The 22999-nt window shown below is 42.6% G+C and overlaps 1 protein-coding gene across 1 annotated transcript in view; it reads left to right on the forward strand.

Moving 5' to 3' along the window:
* The window catches only part of slc4a10b (solute carrier family 4 member 10b), a gene marked incomplete at its 5' end in the record, with an annotated part of 37080 nt that overhangs the window by 3792 nt on the left and 10289 nt on the right, over positions 1–22999 (forward strand). Inside the window, 13 exons of the mRNA XM_079518942.1 lie at positions 11649–11721; positions 12910–13056; positions 13489–13627; positions 14313–14473; positions 14843–15028; positions 15705–15793; positions 18829–18986; positions 19646–19733; positions 20523–20669; positions 21004–21107; positions 21753–21927; positions 22020–22153; positions 22545–22790. Of these exons, the coding sequence (XP_079375068.1) occupies positions 11649–11721; positions 12910–13056; positions 13489–13627; positions 14313–14473; positions 14843–15028; positions 15705–15793; positions 18829–18986; positions 19646–19733; positions 20523–20669; positions 21004–21107; positions 21753–21927; positions 22020–22153; positions 22545–22790 (1847 nt within the window). The remainder of the gene's footprint in view (positions 1–11648; positions 11722–12909; positions 13057–13488; positions 13628–14312; positions 14474–14842; positions 15029–15704; positions 15794–18828; positions 18987–19645; positions 19734–20522; positions 20670–21003; positions 21108–21752; positions 21928–22019; positions 22154–22544; positions 22791–22999) is intronic.

Consider the following 22999-nt stretch of genomic DNA (forward strand, 5'->3'; position numbering starts at 1 on the left):
CTTAGACATCACACTGATTATGTTGTGGATAATATGTTCACAACATCTCTTTGAGCTTTGATTAATCCACTTCATTAAGCACTCATGTCTTCATAACAGTTGTGTAGTATCCATGTTCATAAAGTTTACTAACTCTTAACATAGTTAACACAAATTAGGATGGCAGTAGTTCTTTCATCCTTTGAGGAAAGGGCCCTATAATGAATAATGATGCTGGTACATATTTGTATTTCATTTGCAATCCAGAGTAGGTACAGTAATAGCCACTGCCTTATGATGATAGGTGGTCAAAGTAAGGGCAGAAGCCATACACATATCACTTTTATATTGAGCTCAGAAGGCATTGCCGTTCATATTTTTAGTTTTCAGAAACAAGCACACGCAACATGAACACAGAACACATTTCATATTGGCTAATGTGGTTTATTTTAGTAACAAACAAACACATGGACAATTTAATCCGAGCAGGGACTGTGATACTTGCCCTATGTAGTACCCAGATTATAAACATCAGTGCCACAGTCTTACCACCCTGATCTAGCCCATGTGGTGTGACAGCTGTGCATCATTATGCTGGTTCAGCTTTGTATTTACTGTAACTAGCCAAAACCTGAACTCAATTGTTCAAATAGTGACCCAGAGAGTATCATGGTGATTTTACTTTACTTTCTTATACTATTATATATTCTACTCATCACTCTTCCCATCTTCATTTTTGATGGATATTACATAACATACTCACTGCAGAATAGTGTCTATTTCTCCATTTCATTGTATTTAACACTTCTAATGAATCAATCACTTCAGTTTAAACACACTTAAGCATACTACACACTCATATTTTACCTCTGTGTTGAGCTGCCAAATAGATACAATAACATTTGGTAAATGCATTGTGAATTCATTTGGACAGGAATCAGGAAGTACTTCAAAATAAATGCATGTTGCAGGTCTGTCACGGTGAGCCAAGGGGGGGTAGGACCCAAATGCAGGACAGAGAGGCCGAAGAATTCAAATGCAAACAAATTAATAACAGAGACTGGAACTGAACACTTACTATGACATTTCAATAAAGATCTCACAACGAACTGAAAAGACAGGGGAGTATAAATACACACAGGGATAACAGGGCACAGGTGAACATAACTTAAAATCAAGACAGGGATTGGCTAAGAGACTAACAGAACACAGGTGGAGCAAACTAATAATCACAGGTGGTGAGACAAGGCAGGAAAACAGTAACAAGGCATACAGGAAACAATACTACACAATAAAAGCACACAAGAACAGAAAACATTAACCAAAACTAGGAACAAGGACCACTAGGGACCACGGATTGTGACAAGGTCAGGAATAGCTATATGTTAGATTTAGACCAGAGGTTCCCAACCACTGGTACTTGTACCTACCACTAGTGGTACTTGAGCCCCCCTCCACAGGTACTGGTACCTACCACTAGTGGTACTTGAGCCCCCCTCCACAGGTACTGGTACCTACCACTAGTGGTACTTGAGCCCCCCTCCACTGGTACTGGTACCTACCACTAGTGGTACTTGAGCCCCCCTCCACTGGTACCTACCACTAGTGGTACTTGAGCCCCCCTCCACTGGTACCTACCACTAGTGGTACTTGAGCCCCCCTCCACTGGTAACTACCACTAGTGGTACTTGAGCCCCCCTCCACTGGTACATACCACTAGTGGTACTTGAGCCCCCCTCCACTGGTACATACCACTAGTGGTACTTGAGCCCCCCTCCACTGGTACCTACCACTAGTGGTACTTGAGCCCCCCTCCACTGGTACCTACCACTAGTGGTACTTGAGCCCCCCTCCACTGGTACCTACCACTAGTGGTACTTGAGCCCCCCTCCACTGGTACATACCACTAGTGGTACTTGAGCCCCCCTCCACTGGTACCTACCACTAGTGGTACTTGAGCCCCCCTCCACTGGTACTGGTACCTACCACTAGTGGTACTTGAGCCCCCCTCCACTGGTACCTACCACTAGTGGTACTTGAGCCCCCCTCCACTGGTACATACCACTAGTGGTACTTGAGCCCCCCTCCACTGGTACATACCACTAGTGGTACTTGAGCCCCCCTCCACTGGTACCTACCACTAGTGGTACTTGAGCCCCCCTCCACTGGTACCTACCACTAGTGGTACTTGAGCCCCCCTCCACTGGTACCTACCACTAGTGGTACTTGAGCCCCCCTCCACTGGTACCTACCACTAGTGGTACTTGAGCCCCCCTCCACTGGTACTGGTACCTACCACTAGTGGTACTTGAGCCCCCCTCCACTGGTACTGGTACCTACCACTAGTGGTACTTGAGCCCCCCTCCACTGGTACCTACCACTAGTGGTACTTGAGCCCCCCTCCACTGGTACCTACCACTAGTGGTACTTGAGCCCCCCTCCACTGGTACCTACCACTAGTGGTACTTGAGCCCCCCTCCACTGGTACCTACCACTAGTGGTACTTGAGCCCCCCTCCACTGGTACTGGTACCTACCACTAGTTGTACTTGAGCCCCCCTCCACTGGTACCTACCACTAGTTGTACTTGAGCCCCCCTCCACTGGTACTGGTACCTACCACTAGTGGTACTTGAGCCCCCCTCCACTGGTACTGGTACCTACCACTAGTGGTACTTGAGCCCCCCTCCCCCTCCACTGGTACACAGAGGAGTCACCCAAAAAAGGAGAAAAACGATGAAATAATTATATTACTACAGGTATAGTTCTTCTGACCGCAAGTAATTGGTTGAAATAGGCTATCCAGTCGTGCTGAAATGGGCATGATAGCACACCTATAGCCGAATGGATTAATTACATTAGAAATATCATCAGTTGTGCTGATTAGTGATTAGACTGAGTTTTGTCAGAGCAGCATCATTATTGGCTTAGGAATGGAACAAAAAGGGCAGGTATACGCTCCTGTATTTGAACTAAATGGAGAGCCAAATATTTTCTTAGGTGCACTTCAGTAAAAAGGTTGGGAACCAATGATCTAGAATAGATTCTAGACAGTACTGCTCTGATAGCCATAGTAACGTTATCTGAGGTCATGCACTACATTATAAGAGGGAACTCTTATAATCTCACAAAAGCCTTCTGCTAAGGATTATGTCTTTTTCATGTTTGCGGTCATGTCCTTGCTTGACCGAATTGGCCTGTTACAGCGACATTATGAGGCGGATTTGAGGTGTAATTTCTTCCTCGACCTAGTGGGAATGTGCTCGCAAAGTTTTCACGGAAATTGCACGCTGTGTTCATGATTTCAGGCATTTCGTTCAAATTGGACCAATCCTGCCCATTTTGGAAAGCAATGTTAGCCAATTAGGATGGAATATGAAACATTGGACAGATCCGTCTTGAACACATGACTATAGAGATACTGTGTACCAATTTGTGTCATGTTTGTTTGGACAAAAGTAAAATAAAAGTAAAATAAAAAAAATGTGTTTTGCAAAAATGGGCCTCCTGGTGGCACTATAAGAGGCCCATCTGAAAAATTAGAGGGTCTCCGCCAGGCCGAATATGACTACTGGTCGCTTTGTTGTTGTCTCCACCAGGCCGAAGGCATAGGGAGAGAGTATGTTTTGCACTCCGTCCGTGTGTGTGTGTGCGTCCGTCCGTCCTTCCTTCCTTCCTTCCGTCCGTCTGTTACCAGCTAATCTCCGGCACCGTTGGCCCGATCCATGCCAAACTTTGCACACACACTCTCTGGATGCCAACGACGAACCTCTGCCCCAAATATTCCTCAACGGCCTGTTATAGCGCCACCATGAGGCCGATTTAGGCAAAACACATTTCTGTAGATTACTCATACACATTTTATCCATACATCACACAATTCGGTATACACTATCTCCATAGTCATGAGATCAACACGGATCTGCACCATTTCCCATCTTCCTTCCTGATTGGCTAAGATTGCCTTCCAAAGTCTTCAGGAGTGGCCCGTTTTGTACAAAATGCTGCACATGTCCTGCTCATCCAGAATTCTATCCTCAGAGATGCTATGAGTGATCTGGCTCTGCATTTCCTCAACAATGTTTATATTACTCCTAAACATTTTGCCAAACATCACACACACTCCTATCCTCCTGGTGGAGACCTGTGCCCAGAAGGGCACTTTTTCTAGTTTGTTATTGCTTCTGGTGTCATGGCAGGGTGAATGGCTGAGCCACTAAGCCACCCCAATGATTCCATAATCGTTTTTTGCGTGGCTATAGTATGTAGGACAGGAATGTTCAATCTTTATAGTGGTTTCATTAGGTAAACATTTTCGTCTGGGGAAGATGATGTTTCCTTCAGATTCCTGAAGATGCATGGCCTTTCAATTAGTTTCCATGGAAATGGTGTCGTTTAGTTAGGTAATGTGTTAGACTACTGTGACTGTAATAACTGACTGATAATTGCACTAGATACAGTATATGTTTATCCTATTCCTTCCTTTTCCTTTTCTTGTCCCTTTCTGGAAAACAACAAAAGATGGAGTGGTGGTCAGAGCTTCCAAGCGGTGGGCTTTGTATCCATCTTTGAAGGGTGTGTAGCAGCTAGTGGTCGAGATTATTGTCACCGCGTTTGATGCAGGTGACGTGATGGTGGAATTTAGGAAAGACCTTTTTTAGATAATTCCGTTTGCCCAAACATACAGAGATTTGCTGTGTGTGTGTGTCCTCCACAGACCGCAGACAGACAGATACAGTTATTCATGGTTTTCCGTTCTTTGAAAGCTTCCAATAGACTACCGCATGCATGTGACTGGTGGCCGAATGAGTCAAACTTTATCAATCACAGTCCCAACAACTCTTGAGAACACAATATATAATTAAAGTGCACCGTTTAAAAGTGTGAGGTGCACATTTTTACATAGTACACAACAACATAGTACAACAACAACATAGTACAAAGACAAACTTCACAACAATCACATAGAAACACAGAAATCAAAACAAAGTAAAATATAAAATAAAACAAACGAATCATATAAATAAAATTACAAAATAAAGAAAACTCAAATAGAACCTTTGCTTGGGGGTACCTTTAACTTTTCCATTCCATTATTTTATGTTTCACCTCTTTTCCATTCCATTAATGAAAAAAGATGGGAAAAATGGTCGCTATATACATTTTATATAGCGACCATTTTTCCTTTTTTTTCATGTGAGGTGCATATTTACTGTGAAACCCAATAAAGTTGTTTGTAAGTAAGTACTGCGACTATGCCACTTTTTTCATGATTTCAGGCATTTCGTTCAAATTGGACCAATCCTGCCCATTTTGGAAAGCAATGTTAGCCAATTAGGATGGAATATGAAACATTGGACAGATCCGTCTTGAACACATGACTATAGAGATACTGTGTACCAATTTGTGTCATGTTTGTTTGGACAAAAGTAAAATAAAAGTAAAATAAAAAAAATGTGTTTTGCAAAAATGGGCCTCCTGGTGGCACTATAAGAGGCCCATCTGAAAAATTAGAGGGTCTCCGCCAGGCCGAATATGACTACTGGTCGCTTTGTTGTTGTCTCCACCAGGCCGAAGGCATAGGGAGAGAGTATGTTTTGCACTCCGTCCGTGTGTGTGTGTGCGTCCGTCCGTCCTTCCTTCCTTCCTTCCGTCCGTCTGTTACCAGCTAATCTCCGGCACCGTTGGCCCGATCCATGCCAAACTTTGCACACACACTCTCTGGATGCCAACGACGAACCTCTGCCCCAAATATTCCTCAACGGCCTGTTATAGCGCCACCATGAGGCCGATTTAGGCAAAACACATTTCTGTAGATTACTCATACACATTTTATCCATACATCACACAATTCGGTATACACTATCTCCATAGTCATGAGATCAACACGGATCTGCACCATTTCCCATCTTCCTTCCTGATTGGCTAAGATTGCCTTCCAAAGTCTTCAGGAGTGGCCCGTTTTGTACAAAATGCTGCACATGTCCTGCTCATCCAGAATTCTATCCTCAGAGATGCTATGAGTGATCTGGCTCTGCATTTCCTCAACAAACATGTTTATATTACTCCTAAACATTTTGCCAAACATCACACACACTCCTATCCTCCTGGTGGAGACCTGTGCCCAGAAGGGCACTTTTTCTAGTTTGTTATTGCTTCTGGTGTCATGGCAGGGTGAATGGCTGAGCCACTAAGCCACCCCAATGATTCCATAATCGTTTTTTGCGTGGCTATAGTATGTAGGACAGGAATGTTCAATCTTTATAGTGGTTTCATTAGGTAAACATTTTCGTCTGGGGAAGATGATGTTTCCTTCAGATTCCTGAAGATGCATGGCCTTTCAATTAGTTTCCATGGAAATGGTGTCGTTTAGTTAGGTAATGTGTTAGACTACTGTGACTGTAATAACTGACTGATAATTGCACTAGATACAGTATATGTTTATCCTATTCCTTCCTTTTCCTTTTCTTGTCCCTTTCTGGAAAACAACAAAAGATGGAGTGGTGGTCAGAGCTTCCAAGCGGTGGGCTTTGTATCCATCTTTGAAGGGTGTGTAGCAGCTAGTGGTCGAGATTATTGTCACCGCGTTTGATGCAGGTGACGTGATGGTGGAATTTAGGAAAGACCTTTTTTAGATAATTCCGTTTGCCCAAACATACAGAGATTTGCTGTGTGTGTGTGTCCTCCACAGACCGCAGACAGACAGATACAGTTATTCATGGTTTTCCGTTCTTTGAAAGCTTCCAATAGACTACCGCATGCATGTGACTGGTGGCCGAATGAGTCAAACTTTATCAATCACAGTCCCAACAACTCTTGAGAACACAATATATAATTAAAGTGCACCGTTTAAAAGTGTGAGGTGCACATTTTTACATAGTACACAACAACATAGTACAACAACAACATAGTACAAAGACAAACTTCACAACAATCACATAGAAACACAGAAATCAAAACAAAGTAAAATATAAAATAAAACAAACGAATCATATAAATAAAATTACAAAATAAAGAAAACTCAAATAGAACCTTTGCTTGGGGGTACCTTTAACTTTTCCATTCCATTATTTTATGTTTCACCTCTTTTCCATTCCATTAATGAAAAAAGATGGGAAAAATGGTCGCTATATACATTTTATATAGCGACCATTTTTCCTTTTTTTTCATGTGAGGTGCATATTTACTGTGAAACCCAATAAAGTTGTTTGTAAGTAAGTACTGCGACTATGCCACTTTTTTCATGATTTCAGGCATTTCGTTCAAATTGGACCAATCCTGCCCATTTTGGAAAGCAATGTTAGCCAATTAGGATGGAATATGAAACATTGGACAGATCCGTCTTGAACACATGACTATAGAGATACTGTGTACCAATTTGTGTCATGTTTGTTTGGACAAAAGTAAAATAAAAGTAAAATAAAAAAAATGTGTTTTGCAAAAATGGGCCTCCTGGTGGCACTATAAGAGGCCCATCTGAAAAATTAGAGGGTCTCCGCCAGGCCGAATATGACTACTGGTCGCTTTGTTGTTGTCTCCACCAGGCCGAAGGCATAGGGAGAGAGTATGTTTTGCACTCCGTCCGTGTGTGTGTGTGCGTCCGTCCGTCCTTCCTTCCTTCCTTCCGTCCGTCTGTTACCAGCTAATCTCCGGCACCGTTGGCCCGATCCATGCCAAACTTTGCACACACACTCTCTGGATGCCAACGACGAACCTCTGCCCCAAATATTCCTCAACGGCCTGTTATAGCGCCACCATGAGGCCGATTTAGGCAAAACACATTTCTGTAGATTACTCATACACATTTTATCCATACATCACACAATTCGGTATACACTATCTCCATAGTCATGAGATCAACACGGATCTGCACCATTTCCCATCTTCCTTCCTGATTGGCTAAGATTGCCTTCCAAAGTCTTCAGGAGTGGCCCGTTTTGTACAAAATGCTGCACATGTCCTGCTCATCCAGAATTCTATCCTCAGAGATGCTATGAGTGATCTGGCTCTGCATTTCCTCAACAAACATGTTTATATTACTCCTAAACATTTTGCCAAACATCACACACACTCCTATCCTCCTGGTGGAGACCTGTGCCCAGAAGGGCACTTTTTCTAGTTTGTTATTGCTTCTGGTGTCATGGCAGGGTGAATGGCTGAGCCACTAAGCCACCCCAATGATTCCATAATCGTTTTTTGCGTGGCTATAGTATGTAGGACAGGAATGTTCAATCTTTATAGTGGTTTCATTAGGTAAACATTTTCGTCTGGGGAAGATGATGTTTCCTTCAGATTCCTGAAGATGCATGGCCTTTCAATTAGTTTCCATGGAAATGGTGTCGTTTAGTTAGGTAATGTGTTAGACTACTGTGACTGTAATAACTGACTGATAATTGCACTAGATACAGTATATGTTTATCCTATTCCTTCCTTTTCCTTTTCTTGTCCCTTTCTGGAAAACAACAAAAGATGGAGTGGTGGTCAGAGCTTCCAAGCGGTGGGCTTTGTATCCATCTTTGAAGGGTGTGTAGCAGCTAGTGGTCGAGATTATTGTCACCGCGTTTGATGCAGGTGACGTGATGGTGGAATTTAGGAAAGACCTTTTTTAGATAATTCCGTTTGCCCAAACATACAGAGATTTGCTGTGTGTGTGTGTCCTCCACAGACCGCAGACAGACAGATACAGTTATTCATGGTTTTCCGTTCTTTGAAAGCTTCCAATAGACTACCGCATGCATGTGACTGGTGGACGAATGAGTCAAACTTTATCAATCACAGTCCCAACAACTCTTGAGAACACAATATATAATTAAAGTGCACCGTTTAAAAGTGTGAGGTGCACATTTTTACATAGTACACAACAACATAGTACAACAACAACATAGTACAAAGACAAACTTCACAACAATCACATAGAAACACAGAAATCAAAACAAAGTAAAATATAAAATAAAACAAACGAATCATATAAATAAAATTACAAAATAAAGAAAACTCAAATAGAACCTTTGCTTGGGGGTACCTTTAACTTTTCCATTCCATTATTTTATGTTTCACCTCTTTTCCATTCCATTAATGAAAAAAGATGGGAAAAATGGTCGCTATATACATTTTATATAGCGACAATTTTTCCTTTTTTTTCATGTGAGGTGCATATTTACTGTGAAACCCAATAAAGTTGTTTGTAAGTAAGTACTGCGACTATGCCACTTTTTTAACGAGGGAAAGTCCTCGACCAAGTAAAAGAGCAATGCAATATAAAATACCACGAGAAAGACGGAAGTGGAAGCCGATAGGTACAAAGTCACAATTTTTATTTTAATACAAGGGCGCTCTAAAATGGCCATAGAAAATTCAATGTTTATTTGAAAAATACTAAAAGCCCTAAACCTACTAAACTAAACTAAATCCTAAAAATAAACGAATTAACGAAAATTACAACAAAATTAATAACTCAATCAATAACTCAATAAAGGTACTGTGGTTTAAAGTGCTGAGACGTTCAGGGGGAAAAGCAGCCTGGGGCTTCCGGGTGCTCACATCTGCAATCACAAAGAATGGAAACCACGAAAATCTATGGCTAATGATAGATAGGTCGGCAAAGTACTGCTTAGATCAATTACTTACAGACGAAGGCAGGTATAACCCTGCCTCCAATTCTGAACACGCCGCGCAGTACTCGCTCCTCTCTCCAGCTCTCCGTCCGGGTTCATCTCCCTCCGCATTCCGGGTTCATTTGGTTCCATTCTCACTCTCAGAGTCATCTTTTCACCATGATCATGTAAGATGACCATGTGATTGGTTAGCCGATTTGCTCGTCTACATATGACGTAATTTTCCTTTCATTGTCAATGGCATTTAATGTTTGAGTTGCCACAAATGTTCGTCATATTTCAGGCACATATGACGTAAATTCGCCTTTCATTGTCAATGGCAAATGTGAGACGTGAAAGGACGAAAAGATGTATCCCCTCAAGAATCAGACTCATGTGAAGTGAGGTGACTGTGGATTGTCACAAGCGGTGCTGTGCTTTTTAGAGGGGCGCTCTATGCCCAGCTTTGTGTGTCTGTGTGTACCACGGAAATGATTTGATTGGCTGAGCATGGAATGTGATGTATGATGATGTAGAGCGCCCTTCACTTCACACAAGTGTGATCTTTTTTTCCCCAAACAACTTTTTGAGTGGTGCAACCACTCCAAGGAACAGCAATGTCCCTATGTCCCTCCCTATGCCCTAACCTATGTCCCTATGTCACTATGTCACAATGTTTAGAGTACCAGTAGGGGCAAAAGTGGCACTGTTGTGCTAGAAACAGAGAGAGAGAGAGAGAGAGAGAGATAGTGTTGCACTGTTGCCTGCTAATTACAGAGAGAGAGAGAGAGAGAGAGAGAGGTGTCTGCTAAATGTTAATTCCCCCACACAGTAACTCTGTCATTTCTCGACTGTTTCGGATGCGGAGCGGCTCGCCAGAACCGGGCTGGCAACCTGGGCGCGTTCATGTGGGTCTGGAAGTTCCGGGGACCCACCGGGGACCCCCACACGGAGTTGCACCACTCAGTTCACACGGTGTGATTTTTTCCATAGACTCGGCTGCCACATCGGCTTCCCTCAACAATCACACTTGTGTAATGTGAGGGACACCCTTTGGGGGGCACCTACTATGTCATAGCATATAGTCCATAGACTTGGTTGCCACATGACGTCACGAGGGGCACACACAAAGCCATGGCGTTGGAGAACCACTATACACTAAATTTAACAGAGCCTGAATTTGTATCATCGGTAACACAGTAAAGAAGTAGGGAAGGGGCCCGGTAGTAGGAAGAGTTATTCTGTGTGCATATAGAGCCTATTTGTTCAATGGTACACGCTTGAAGATCAGCCAATCAGTGAAGCCGATGGGTTGAATGTTAAAGTAATTGTCTGACTTTATATTTAAATCTCAAATTTCAATAAACAAAGAACATTATTTAGGAATAAAGGTCACTGCACCAGGAACGCGAACAAGCAATACACCATTGTTTATTTGTCACACTACCAGTGTGTATGAACCTTAAAGATTTTTCCAGTTTTTCATGTGTCTATGAGGTGACAGTACTTCATTAGACACCCTGGAGTCGTTTGCAATTATGTATTCCCTTTGTATTTAGGGTTTCTTCCTGGAGGCTGAACCCTTGACAGTCAAACGTGCCAATGAAAAGAACAGTAATATAGTGACATCACATTATCAGCCCCTCCCCTAACCCCTCCCCCTTTATCATACAACTACAGCTGTGGGTGCGGCTTAAGTTCAGGTGGATCACCACCCACCAGGCAAACCAGGCATACTTAATGAGCTGGTGGGGGTGCCCACATAAAAACGACATTTTAACAAATACTGTATACAACTTTTTGAAAAAATTCTTCCTCCTTATATAACAACCTGATGATCATGTTTTAGGGTGGAAAAAAATCATGACACTCCATCTTTAAGCCTGAAGGGGGGATTGAAGTGAGGACCTTCCAGTTACCAGATAGCGAGTTCTATATAAGTAACATGCTACCTACTCTGTTTGTGTGAATGTGTGTGTGTGCGTGTGCGTGTGCGTGTGCGTGTGCGTGTGCGTGTGCGTGTGTGTGTGTGTGTGTGTGTGTGTGTGTGCGCGCGCGCGTGCATGTGTGTTCAACAGAGGAACGATGATGAAGCTGTTGTGGACAGGCGTTATCAGCCAAAAACCAACTTTGAGCAGGAAGAACTTGAAGGTAAAAATATAAAAGAAGACATTGATAATTAGAATACTACAAGGGCATCTTTTTCAAATGTTCATTAATAGGGTTTTACTAAATGGAAAAAGAAGTCCACTCACTTCTTGCTTTTACAAAATATACTGTATTTAAATATAATGAAACACAAAAGTACAAAACATTCTACAGAACATAACAAGAGAAAAGAAACACAAACCCCCATTGAAACCCCACAACTCCTCCCCCATGTTTCCTTGAGGGACCTCCATGTGTCCTTGAGGGAGAGGGAGAGGGAAACAGTTTATCAACATTAACAACATATCAACTTTATTTTCAGATGTGGGTCTGTGGCCAAATTCAATTTGGGGGTCCTACTGTATGTATTCCACAGCTTTGCAACTTATTGTATGACCAACTGATTTGACAATCTTCTTACTGTATATTGCTGGTTGGCGGAGGCATACAACCGCAATATTTTGTATGGAACTGTATGTCTTTGAATCTTCAAGCCATACTACTCAATGAGTCAAGACTGAGTCACTGAATCTGTGGAACGGGAGTTGAGTTTATGTCAATGCATCAGATCTGGTCAGCCACCATATTCAGTTTGGATTAATAATATATAACATTGTGTATATTAAAATAAATCTTTATCATTTCATCACAGTTAAAAATGGCATGGGTATAGTAGCAGAAATCCATCAAATATAATGCAAAGCTTAATGGAATACATTAAGTGAATGCAGCCAGTGTTTGATTTAAAAGAAAATAATTTCCGATTGAATCCCAATAAACAGCTTACTGTACATACTGTAGATGTAAAGCTCAACTATCATAATTATGATTGTAATGCTCCTGAAACACGAAAAACGCACGCACGCACGCGCGCACACGCGCACACGCACACACACACACACACACACACACACACACACACAGTCACACACACACACACACACACACACACACACACACACACACACACACACACACACACACACACACACACACACACACACAGTTGTTGATCCTCTTTGCTCCAACAAGGCCAAATCCTCAGTGTTAATTTATCCATTTGTAACTTTGAGAGTGTATAAATGGAACCAATTGGACAATTACGTTACGGGTCCATTTGGTTCCATTTATACTCTCTCAGAGTTAGATTAACAGTCAGGATGTGACTGTCTCTGTGTGATGTCTCCCCAGGCCACCGGACCCTGTACATTGGTGTAAATGTCCCGCTAGGTAGCACCAGACGCCGTATCCATCGCAGACATCGCCAAACCCATGCACACAGGAAGAGGAACAGAGAGAGGGACCCCTTGGTGGAAGGGAGAGAGTCTCCTGTTTACGGTACTTACGGACTTCAAAGATTGTCTGATTTTCAACCGGGCGTCTATGTTTTGGCCATGTCATTATAAGAGAGCATTTTCAAAAAATGTAAAATGAAAAACAAAAAAGAATATTCATCATATACGGCTGTTCTTTATGAATATTGATCATTGCTTTTTATCCTCTCATTGTCATAAAGCTGCATTGTGCAATATTGTATCTACAATATCGTGCGCGCGCGCGTGTGTGACGTGTGTGTGTGACGTGTGTGTGTGTGACATGCGTGTGTGACGTGCGTGTGTGCGTGTGTGCGTGCGTGCGTGCGTGATGTGTGTGTGTGTGTGTGTGTGTGTGTGTGTGTGTTAGACCTAAACTTTTTTTTTTTCTCCCTGAAAAGAAAAACGTCTGGGTTTCCGAGGCTAGACCTAAACCTCCGCTTCCCTATGCCCACAGACACACCCTCTCACAGAGTGCAGTTGTTGCTCGGAACAGATGATGATGATGAGGAGCACCTTCCTCATGACCTCTTCACTGAGCTGGACGAGATCTGCCTGAGGGAGGGAGAGGACTCTGAGTGGAGGGAAAGTGCCAGGTATGCCAGTCAATTTAAACAGCCGTGGAATAAGTCCAACTTTTCCCATTTGCTGAAAGCTTTTAGTTGGTGAATGGGCCTGTGTCACGCTGTAATCCCTCTCATTGTGATGAAAGATGTCAATTAAGCTAAGTGGTGTCATCATTACAACTGATGGAATGTTAACTACACTGCCTGTACAAGGTACCTACTACCTACCTCTACCTCTCTGTGACAACTGGGAATATTTATGCACAGCCACTGTTTCGGTGTGTCCTAAACAAATTGTTTTTTTTCCAAAAATGTTACATAGAAATGGTACATAGTTACCCATCTTTACTTGACACCTGGTAAGAAGTACTTTTTATAATGAGAGATAACCAAAAGTGTAAAAGGAGAGTAATGTGTAAGAGATAGAAAGAGAGAATTCAAAGAGAAACACAGAAAGGCAATGAGAGAAAGAGTATGGAAGATCATACACTGTTACAATGTAACCAAATGGACCCTTGCTGTTGCAGGTCCATTTGGGTACATTTGCACACTCTCAGATTCAATGTAACACTCAGGACTTTAAAGCTTAGTACAGATGGCAGCTCACAGGAAGATTAGCTGCTGCTATGCACCAGCTAATGGGGATCCTAATAAAACTCTAAACTTGCCTGTCACTGAGACCCACTAACCAATGTGACATGAATGCCGGCTGCAGATGGTTGAAGTTTGAAGAGGATGTGGAGGATGGAGGAGAGAGGTGGAGTAAGCCATACGTGGCCACGTTGTCTCTACACAGCCTGTTTGAGCTGCGCAGCTGCATTATCCATGGCACCGTGGTGCTGGACATGAGGGCCAACACCCTAGAGGAGGTCGTAGGTATGCAGCTATTTTACACTGAAAAATCCCCAGTGTTAATACTAGCTCTTGCATCAGGATTAATATTATACAGAGCAATTTTGCGTTGCAATTACTAAGTGATGAAATGAGGTGTAATTTTGTAATTTTGTAACTGAGACTGTCCTTCAGGCAAGCGGCCGGCTCGCCTGAATTTCACCCACTCTTTTTGCATCTGTAATTGAGTGATATGAAAATAAAGTTAAGTCTGTATACTGTATATGGTGGATGATCTGATGCTTGGATTTCTTGCTATTCTTTTGTATTGTTGGTGATATATTAATTATGCAATGTTCTTCCCTCTCTGGATAAGAGGAGTCTAAACTCCATATAAATCTGTGCATTCCATAGATATGGTTCTAGACCACCAGGAGCTGTACTCTCCACTAGGGGTTGCGATCAGGAAGAAGGTGCGTGAGACACTGCTGAAGCAGCACCATCACCAGAATCAGAAGAAGCTGGCTAACCGCCTACCCATCGTGCGTACCTTCGCTGACATGAGCCGGCGGGCATCCGAACAGCACCTGGACAAGCACAGTGAGGCCTCTCATACAGCACTGCCTTAACATTCTTTCACAGAATTGAAAGCAATCGGTTGAAGCGGAGACATGAGTGCAGCTAGTACACAACATCTGAGCACTGTTGCAACATCAGTGGATTTTACTGTTAATAATGTAACCCATTTTATAGCACTTTTTCAGAAACACCTTGCACACTTACAGTAAAGCCTGATTCATACTTAAATGTGTGTTGGTGTTGCACACAGAAAATTGATGATCTACTGTACAAGCTCACGACGTGTCACACTGCAGACTGTTTTGAGCTTGTAGAGCTATTTCTGATTTGTTACACAAACACAATGCGGAACATTATAGTATCTTATAGTATGTTTGATAATGATAAATGAGATGGCTGTATAGTAGCAGCATTTCTGAAAGACATAAATACATATTTACACGTTGGATTCCCCTTTGTCATTGATGCCAGGTGTGTTCAGTGATAAGCTCCATGAAATTAGAAAAATCCCTTCAATCCTGTCAGGCAGCTTGATTTTATTATCGTGTTTGCATCTGTCTGGGTTTTTAGAGGTAGAAACATGGTGGTTATCCAAATGGGAAATCCTCATTCACTTTCACAATGTTCCTGTTTGCCAACTGCATGCAAAACATTCAGAAATGTATTCAACAATTTCTTGTCTGAATTTATCCTATAGGTCCACTAGCCTCATCCCAGTCTCATTTAGCAGGACATGATGGGAAAAATGGTGTCAGTCGAGAGAATAGTGCTGTGGACTTCAGCAAGGTACAGCAAAGTCAAAATATTATATTTTAAAATATACCCCAAATTTCATGAAATAGAGATTTTGACAATCTGATAAAGGAGATCATATAATTTGGGTGTCAAATATAATATCTTCAAAAAACAAAAATAATTTCTGCACAATTCAGGTCTTTGGTTGCTCTTTTTGCAAAATCATAATAAAGGGAAGGGCTCGCAACTCAGATTCAATGCTTTCAATGCTGTTACAACGCATTTACTATATGAAAACATGCATTTCCCATCAGCCCGTCCGTCCGTTCGTCCACCCGTCACCCCACGCCTCCATATATGGTCATGTGTGCGTGCATCCATATGTGTCCATCCTTCCTCTTCGATGTCTCCCTTTTGACTGATGCCTGTCCATTCAGAATCTAGATGAATTAGTTATTAGTGCAGCCGTGCCCGGGTTAGGGTTGGGTGAGAGTTCTCAAAATTAAGGCCCGGCCCTACCTGGGCCCTGATCAAACCCTGTACACTCAAGACACTGCCCCCGGAAGTGTCTTGAATGCTGTCGCCTCACAGCTAGAAGGTCCTGGGTTCGATTCCCGGTTGGGACACTGTGGGCGTGTTCTCTCTTTGGCGAAAGGGCCTTTCTGTGTGGAGTTCGCATGTTCTCCCCGTGTCCCCTAGGGTAGGTACCTTCACAAAAAACATGCAGTAATCCTGGTCTCTAAACTACCTCCCCTTGGCCAGCCGGGGCGCCTGATGGAGGGGAAAGGAACTGGTCCTTACACCACCTATGTCCGGCCGGGGAAACTCCCCCGTCAGGTGAAAAGAAGCAGCTTAGACTCCTCATGCATAGAAGGAAGCATGAGGTCAGTCCACTGCCCCCCCCCCCCCCCCCCCCCCCCCCAGGTTGGCAGAGGTAGTGTAGTGTAGCGCCCAGGATTACATTTGATAATTGACACTGGGTGAAAAAATGGGTTGCAAAATCATGGGACCTGTTCTGACATTCCATATGTTGATCTGACCTCATCAAACCCTGTACACTCAAGACACGCTCCATATATGGCCAGTACAGAATTAATTACAGATGTTGCTCTGGCCCCCCATGCCAAAGCGCCAGCACTCGCCCAGCAGTCTGTCGTCACCCAGGCGGATGCGTGCACGCGACCTTCCTTTCTCGCCCTGGGCGTCTTACTGGTAAACAGAAAAAAACCCTGAAGACCGCAAGGTTGAAACGATGTTTTGCTGCCGTTTACACTTTTGAAGCATTTCAAGCGAGTTGCAATCCCTTCCTTTTACTAAATATAATATATCTAACATATATTTTTGAAATGTTTTCTATAATTTGAAATATGAAGATATATATTTTTGTATGTGTTAAATGTTGAAGCTTATTTTACATATTCCCAAATAGTGATTCCATAATAGCAAATAGGAAAAAAGTATTAATCATTGTTTTGGGGAACAAAATAAACTCTGGTATTAGGTTTGATATAAATCAGTTTTATTGGTGTTACTGCAAGCAAAAAAATAATTCCTTGTATTCTTTGTTACAGTCATCTATCTATTAATGAGTTAGGATTAGACCCATGCTAAGTATAAAGAGCTGTAGAGTGGCCGGTAGAGCAGCCGGATGGGAACCGCAAGGTTCCCAATTCGATCCCAGGCTCCCCCAGAGTTAGTGTTAAAGTGTCCTGAACTGAACCCCTAATTGCCAATGTGCAGGTTGGTGCCTTGCATGGTTGGTTTCCTCCGCCATCGGGTGTGTGTGTGTGTGTGTGTGTGTGTGTGTGTGTGTGTGTGTGTGTGTGTGTGTGTGTGTGTTGTGGCAACCCATGGGAGAATAGGCAAGATTCACAATAACATTTCAGAGTCAACATGTAACTTAAATTGTCTTTTATTAACTAGTTATGGCAAGGGGAAAACAGGGCAAAACTTCAACTTAGGGTTCCTCCTGTCTGGGGCCTGGGCTTCTATGCACAGTCCTGTGGGCAGAGCAGAGAGAGAGCTAGTGACTAATGTATTCAGGTGGGGGAGAGTGCTGCATGCTCTCCCTTGTGGAGTTCAGTCGGCCTAGGAGGGAGGGAGAGAGAACAAGACCAGGTGAGCCACAATACACGCACAGCACATCCAAGTGGGTCCAAGGTTAATATTGTACTCACTTGTGAGATATCCATCATACCAGCCTCCTCATGAACAAAGTGATTCCTGCTTCCTCACTCATCCATTAGTCCAAACTGACTCACCAGGCAGCTTGGGCGTCGGCTATTTAAAAGCTTCTGTTGAATACCTTACTGGCTGCAGGTGCGTCCATGTCCAGGGCAGGCTCCCATTGGCTGCAATACCTGTACAGGGTAATATACTCTCTATATCACCTCCCCCAGCCTCCTTCTGTGGGGAATAGGATGGCTGTTTCCCCTGGTTTGCCACAGTGTGTGTGTGTGTGTGTGTGTGTGTGTGTGTGTGTGTGTTTGTGTGTGTGTGTGTGTGTGTGTGTGTGTGTGTGTGTGTGTGTGTGTGTGTGTGTGTGTGTGTGTGTGTGTGTGTGTGTGTGTGTGTGTGTGTGTGTGTGTGTGTGTGTGTGTGTGTGAGTGATGCACAATCTATGTAAAGCACTTGGATAAAAGCGCTATATAAATGTATTCAACTTCATTCACCATTAACTCTGAAGAACATGGCTACATTTAAATCTAAAATCCTAGCAGGAAATCATATTTAAAAATAATTCCCAGTCCTATATGTGTATACTATGCATTGAATGTGTTTTGTTCAGTTCACTGATGCATTTATGAAATGTACACTGCACTGTACAATGCACTCAGCCCTTAAACAGAATGAAACCATCTAGGAAAGAGGATTAATTCAGATTATTAAATTAAACTCAGATGGATCATATCAACCTGTGTACACATCCCAAATCTGTACACATTTGAAGATGTGTCAAGAAGACATGTCAACATTTTCATTTAGCCGAAAAATTAAATAGGGCTTTAGTGTTTGATGTAGTTGGACCCCACTTTGAGAACCATGTATTATCTTTGTAAATATTCTATATTATGCCCTTTTTCTAGATAGACCTCCATTTCATGAAGAAGATCCCCCCTGGGGCAGAGGCATGTAACGTGTTGGTGGGGGAACTGGAGTTTCTAAATACGCCGGTGGTGGCATTTGTTCGTCTCTTACCTGCGATCCAGCTCAACGGTTTGACTGAGGTCCCCATTGCCACAAGGTTTATGCAGATCACATTTGGTTCAAGGACTATACCACTGGTCTAGCATGCATGTTCTGCCCACCGACAACAACTCACACTGTATACTTGACATTACTGATGATCATTTTCTAAAGTATAGGTTTGTTTGATTTTTGAGGAAGCAATTGGATTCTATGCATTTCAGTATGGTATGAAAGTCAACTCGCAGAGACTTTAAACGTGCTACGGATTGGTATTCCAACACGCACGCACACAGGCACACACACACACACACACACACACACACACACGCACACAGGCACGCGCACACACACAAACATTGTCTCGTCATTATGTTTCGTCAAAGTTATCTTTGACAAAATACTTTATTTCAGGTTAAAACAACTGGTTGTATGCTTTGGAATGGTTTGCAGTATATCCAAACTCATTATATTAACTCAGCCACATTTCCCTGTAATTTAATATAATTCAACATTGAATGTGCCCTTCTCACATTCTTCTACAATATATCATATGAAAGGAGACTGCCTTTTTTATATAACATTAACACTTCACTTTTATGGGGCATGTCAAGCCGGATAGTGTGTTGACCACATAAGTTCCAGGCTATAAACTGAAGTATATCTCGGAGACACTTACAACAATTACATATTCAATATTTCTGTTTACTCTTCTAGGTTTTTATTTATACTCTTGGGGCCTCTGGGAACAGCGCCTCAGTATCATGAGATTGGCAGATCCATCGCAACGCTTATGACAGATGAGGTAAGAATCCTCTCACTAATAAGCACTCTTAGCCAAAAATGTATTTATTAGCTAATCTTGGAATTGAGAAAAAATGTTAAGGGGAGTACTTTGCTTTGACAATCCAAAACAACTTGTCATATTTGGTTTCTTCAAATATGGAACATCTTGGAGCCGAGACAGTAGAGCTCATCAAATTGAAGTGATGAAACACTTCCTACATTATAGTCATCAGCATGATTTGTCAGCCCTCGCAACCCCACTTTTTCCCTCAGGCACTCAGACTTCACTGTGATAAAAACTTACTACTGGACTTTACAAATCCAAAATTGTTAACACTGCAAAAGCCAGTCAATGGTGTATGTTCATTCACTGTTCTATTCAAAGATATTTTTGGGCCTTTATTGATAGGTTGAAAGTAATCTGACAGGAAATGGGGAGAGAGATGGGGAGGAAGACACGCGGCAAAGGCCGTTGGGATCGGGAGTCGAACCCACGGCACGCCGTCAGGCTGGATCAGCAGCCTAGGTGCCCAGACGGTTGAACTAACCGTCCGGGCCTTCATTCACTGTTCTGATTAATCACATGAACCCTAGCATCCCTATTCTGAGGGGAACAAGATTAACCTACAAGCCTGCAAAGCACCCTGACGTGTTGCAAGCTTGTATATCAGCTATTACATGTGAAGAAATAAGTGTAGAGCATGAATATCAAATATCTAAATACTAAATCGAGCAACTTAAAAACGGTCTGGGGTGTTCACAAAAGCCTGAGTGGACAATAAAAGAGAGGGTTTCATGTAATTTCCAGATTTTCCACGATGTCGCTTACAAAGCTAAAGACAGGAATGACCTAGTAGCTGGGATTGATGAGTTCCTTGACCAGGTGACAGTCCTTCCTCCAGGTGAATGGGACCCATCCATACGGATAGAGCCACCAAAAAGCGTACCTTCTCAGGTACGTTTGGATGCTACGACATTTTGGCAGTTTTTCAGATCACATGAATCACAGTTTTAACCATGAACTTTAGCTCTATTCTGGTAGCCTGGCTAATAAGCCAGACTCAAATCAATTTTTGTTTTGCCAACGGCTGATTCGGTCTGGCTTATTAGCCAGGCTACTATTCTGGGGCAACATTCGGCTATTGTTGGCGAAGACATTTAGTGAAGAAGGAAAACAGGAAGGGGCCTAATATAGAGCTCTTGGGTATCCGGTCATCTAAGTATAGGGTTCAAGTGGTTAAACATACTTTATCTTGTCTGATGTGCATTTGTTTGTTTGTTTTGGACAGGACAAGAGGAAGAAATCAAGCTGTTTACAAAACGGTTTAGCACATGGCATTGAGGAAGAGGGCAATGAAGGACACGGGGGGCCAGAGCTGCAGCGCACCGGAAGGTGGGCATTCATTCAGGGAGAGAAGAACAGTGTATTGATTTCTGACTGCAGCAGTGGTCTGCTGTAACGGAACTATGGTGCCTTTTAAGCAGCTGTGGGATGTGGATGTATATTTTAGAGTTGTTTGTTGCACTACATGAAATGGTGTCATTGTTTGGTTTGGTCTTACAACATGTTCTCCTTTTAAATTCTGCTCTACCTTGCGATATTTGACAATAAAACTACAGCGGATAGATACCCTGTAAATCTGCCGCGGGAAGAGGAAATGACAGGCTGGCTGTAGTTGTAATGATAAAGTAGTTTCCATAGCAACCCTCTGCCATGAGGTGTCTATTTGCAGCTAGATTCATTTTTTCATCAGAGCAACATATCATGCCAAGTCATAGAGAGTGAATGCAAAGTAAGTCAGCAAAATGAAAAGCAGAAAATGTTAGATTTCCAATGCTGAATCCACACACACACACACACACACACACACACACACACACACACACACACACACACACACACACACACACACACACACACACACACACACACACACACACACACACACACACACACACACACACACACACACACACACACACACAGAATTTTGCTACTTATGCATATAAATATTAAAGTCTTATTCTCTATTCCCAGGCTGTTCGGTGGTCTCATCCAAGATATCAAACGCAAGGTGCCTCACTACCTGTCCGACTACATTGATGCTATTAACTTGCAGTGTCTCGCCTCTATCCTGTTCCTGTACTGTGCCTGCATGTCCCCGGTCATCACCTTTGGGGGACTGCTGGGTGAAGCAACAGAAGGACGCATAGTAAGACACCAGCCTCATTTGGCTTCTGAGCTTTTCTTTTTCTTTTTTTAGCTAACCCTCCCTTAATCATTCTTTCCTCTGTCATCCTCCAGAGTGCAATTGAGTCACTGTTTGGAGCCTCAATGACAGGAGTAGCCTACTCTCTGTTTTCTGGACAGCCACTTACGATCCTGGGCAGCACAGGGCCAGTGCTCGTGTTTGAAAAGATATTGTACAAATTCTGCAAGTATGTTTCCCTTGAACTGTATTCTCACTGTATGCAATTCATAGCTTCACAAACACACATGCCATTTGAAAACAGTAATGTGATGATGATCTCAATGTAATACAGTTTGGTATAGCCGAGACTGCTGTGGTCATATGGTAAATTCAATTTGTATATTGCATACGTGTCTGATAATCTGTGATTAGATTGTCTGATACTGTATGCCTGACATTGTGGAAGTTCGGTGGAAATGTGTGGATCATCTTTACAACATCCAACGTCATATAATTGAATGCAGTACTCGCAAAAAAGGCTGTTGCATATCCATTGTGATGACATGTCTTTCTTACAGATGTGCAGCAGAAATTACACAATCCACAGAAACAGATGTTGTTTTTTCACTTTCAAACAGGGAGTATGGATTGTCCTATCTGTCGCTGAGAACCTGCATTGGATTGTGGACAGCGTTTCTTTGCATCTTGCTTGTGGCCACTGAAGCCAGCTCACTCGTTTGCTATATCACACGTTTTACAGAGGAGGCCTTCGCCTCACTCATCTGCGTCATCTTCATCTACGAAGCCTTGGAGAAGCTTAGCAAACTGGGGGTGCAATATCCCTTCAACAAGAACAACAACCTGGACAAACTCTCCCTGTACTCGTATGTAGTTGATTCATATAATCCAATAAATGTCATACAAAAGAAAATGGCTAATTTTCAACTGATTAAAGGTTAGGCACCTCAACTTGTCGTTCAGCACTTTTGTCAGCTGATAATCCATCATTTCTAAGCAATTGATTTAATGTAAAAATTCAAAGAATAGGGAAACTTTCTGGTTGCGATAAGTAGGCTTTCTGTGTGGACTAATG

The sequence above is a fragment of the Electrona antarctica genome, assembly GCF_951216825.1.
Source record: "Electrona antarctica genome assembly, chromosome: 13".
Taxonomy (NCBI): Eukaryota; Metazoa; Chordata; class Actinopteri; order Myctophiformes; family Myctophidae; genus Electrona; species Electrona antarctica.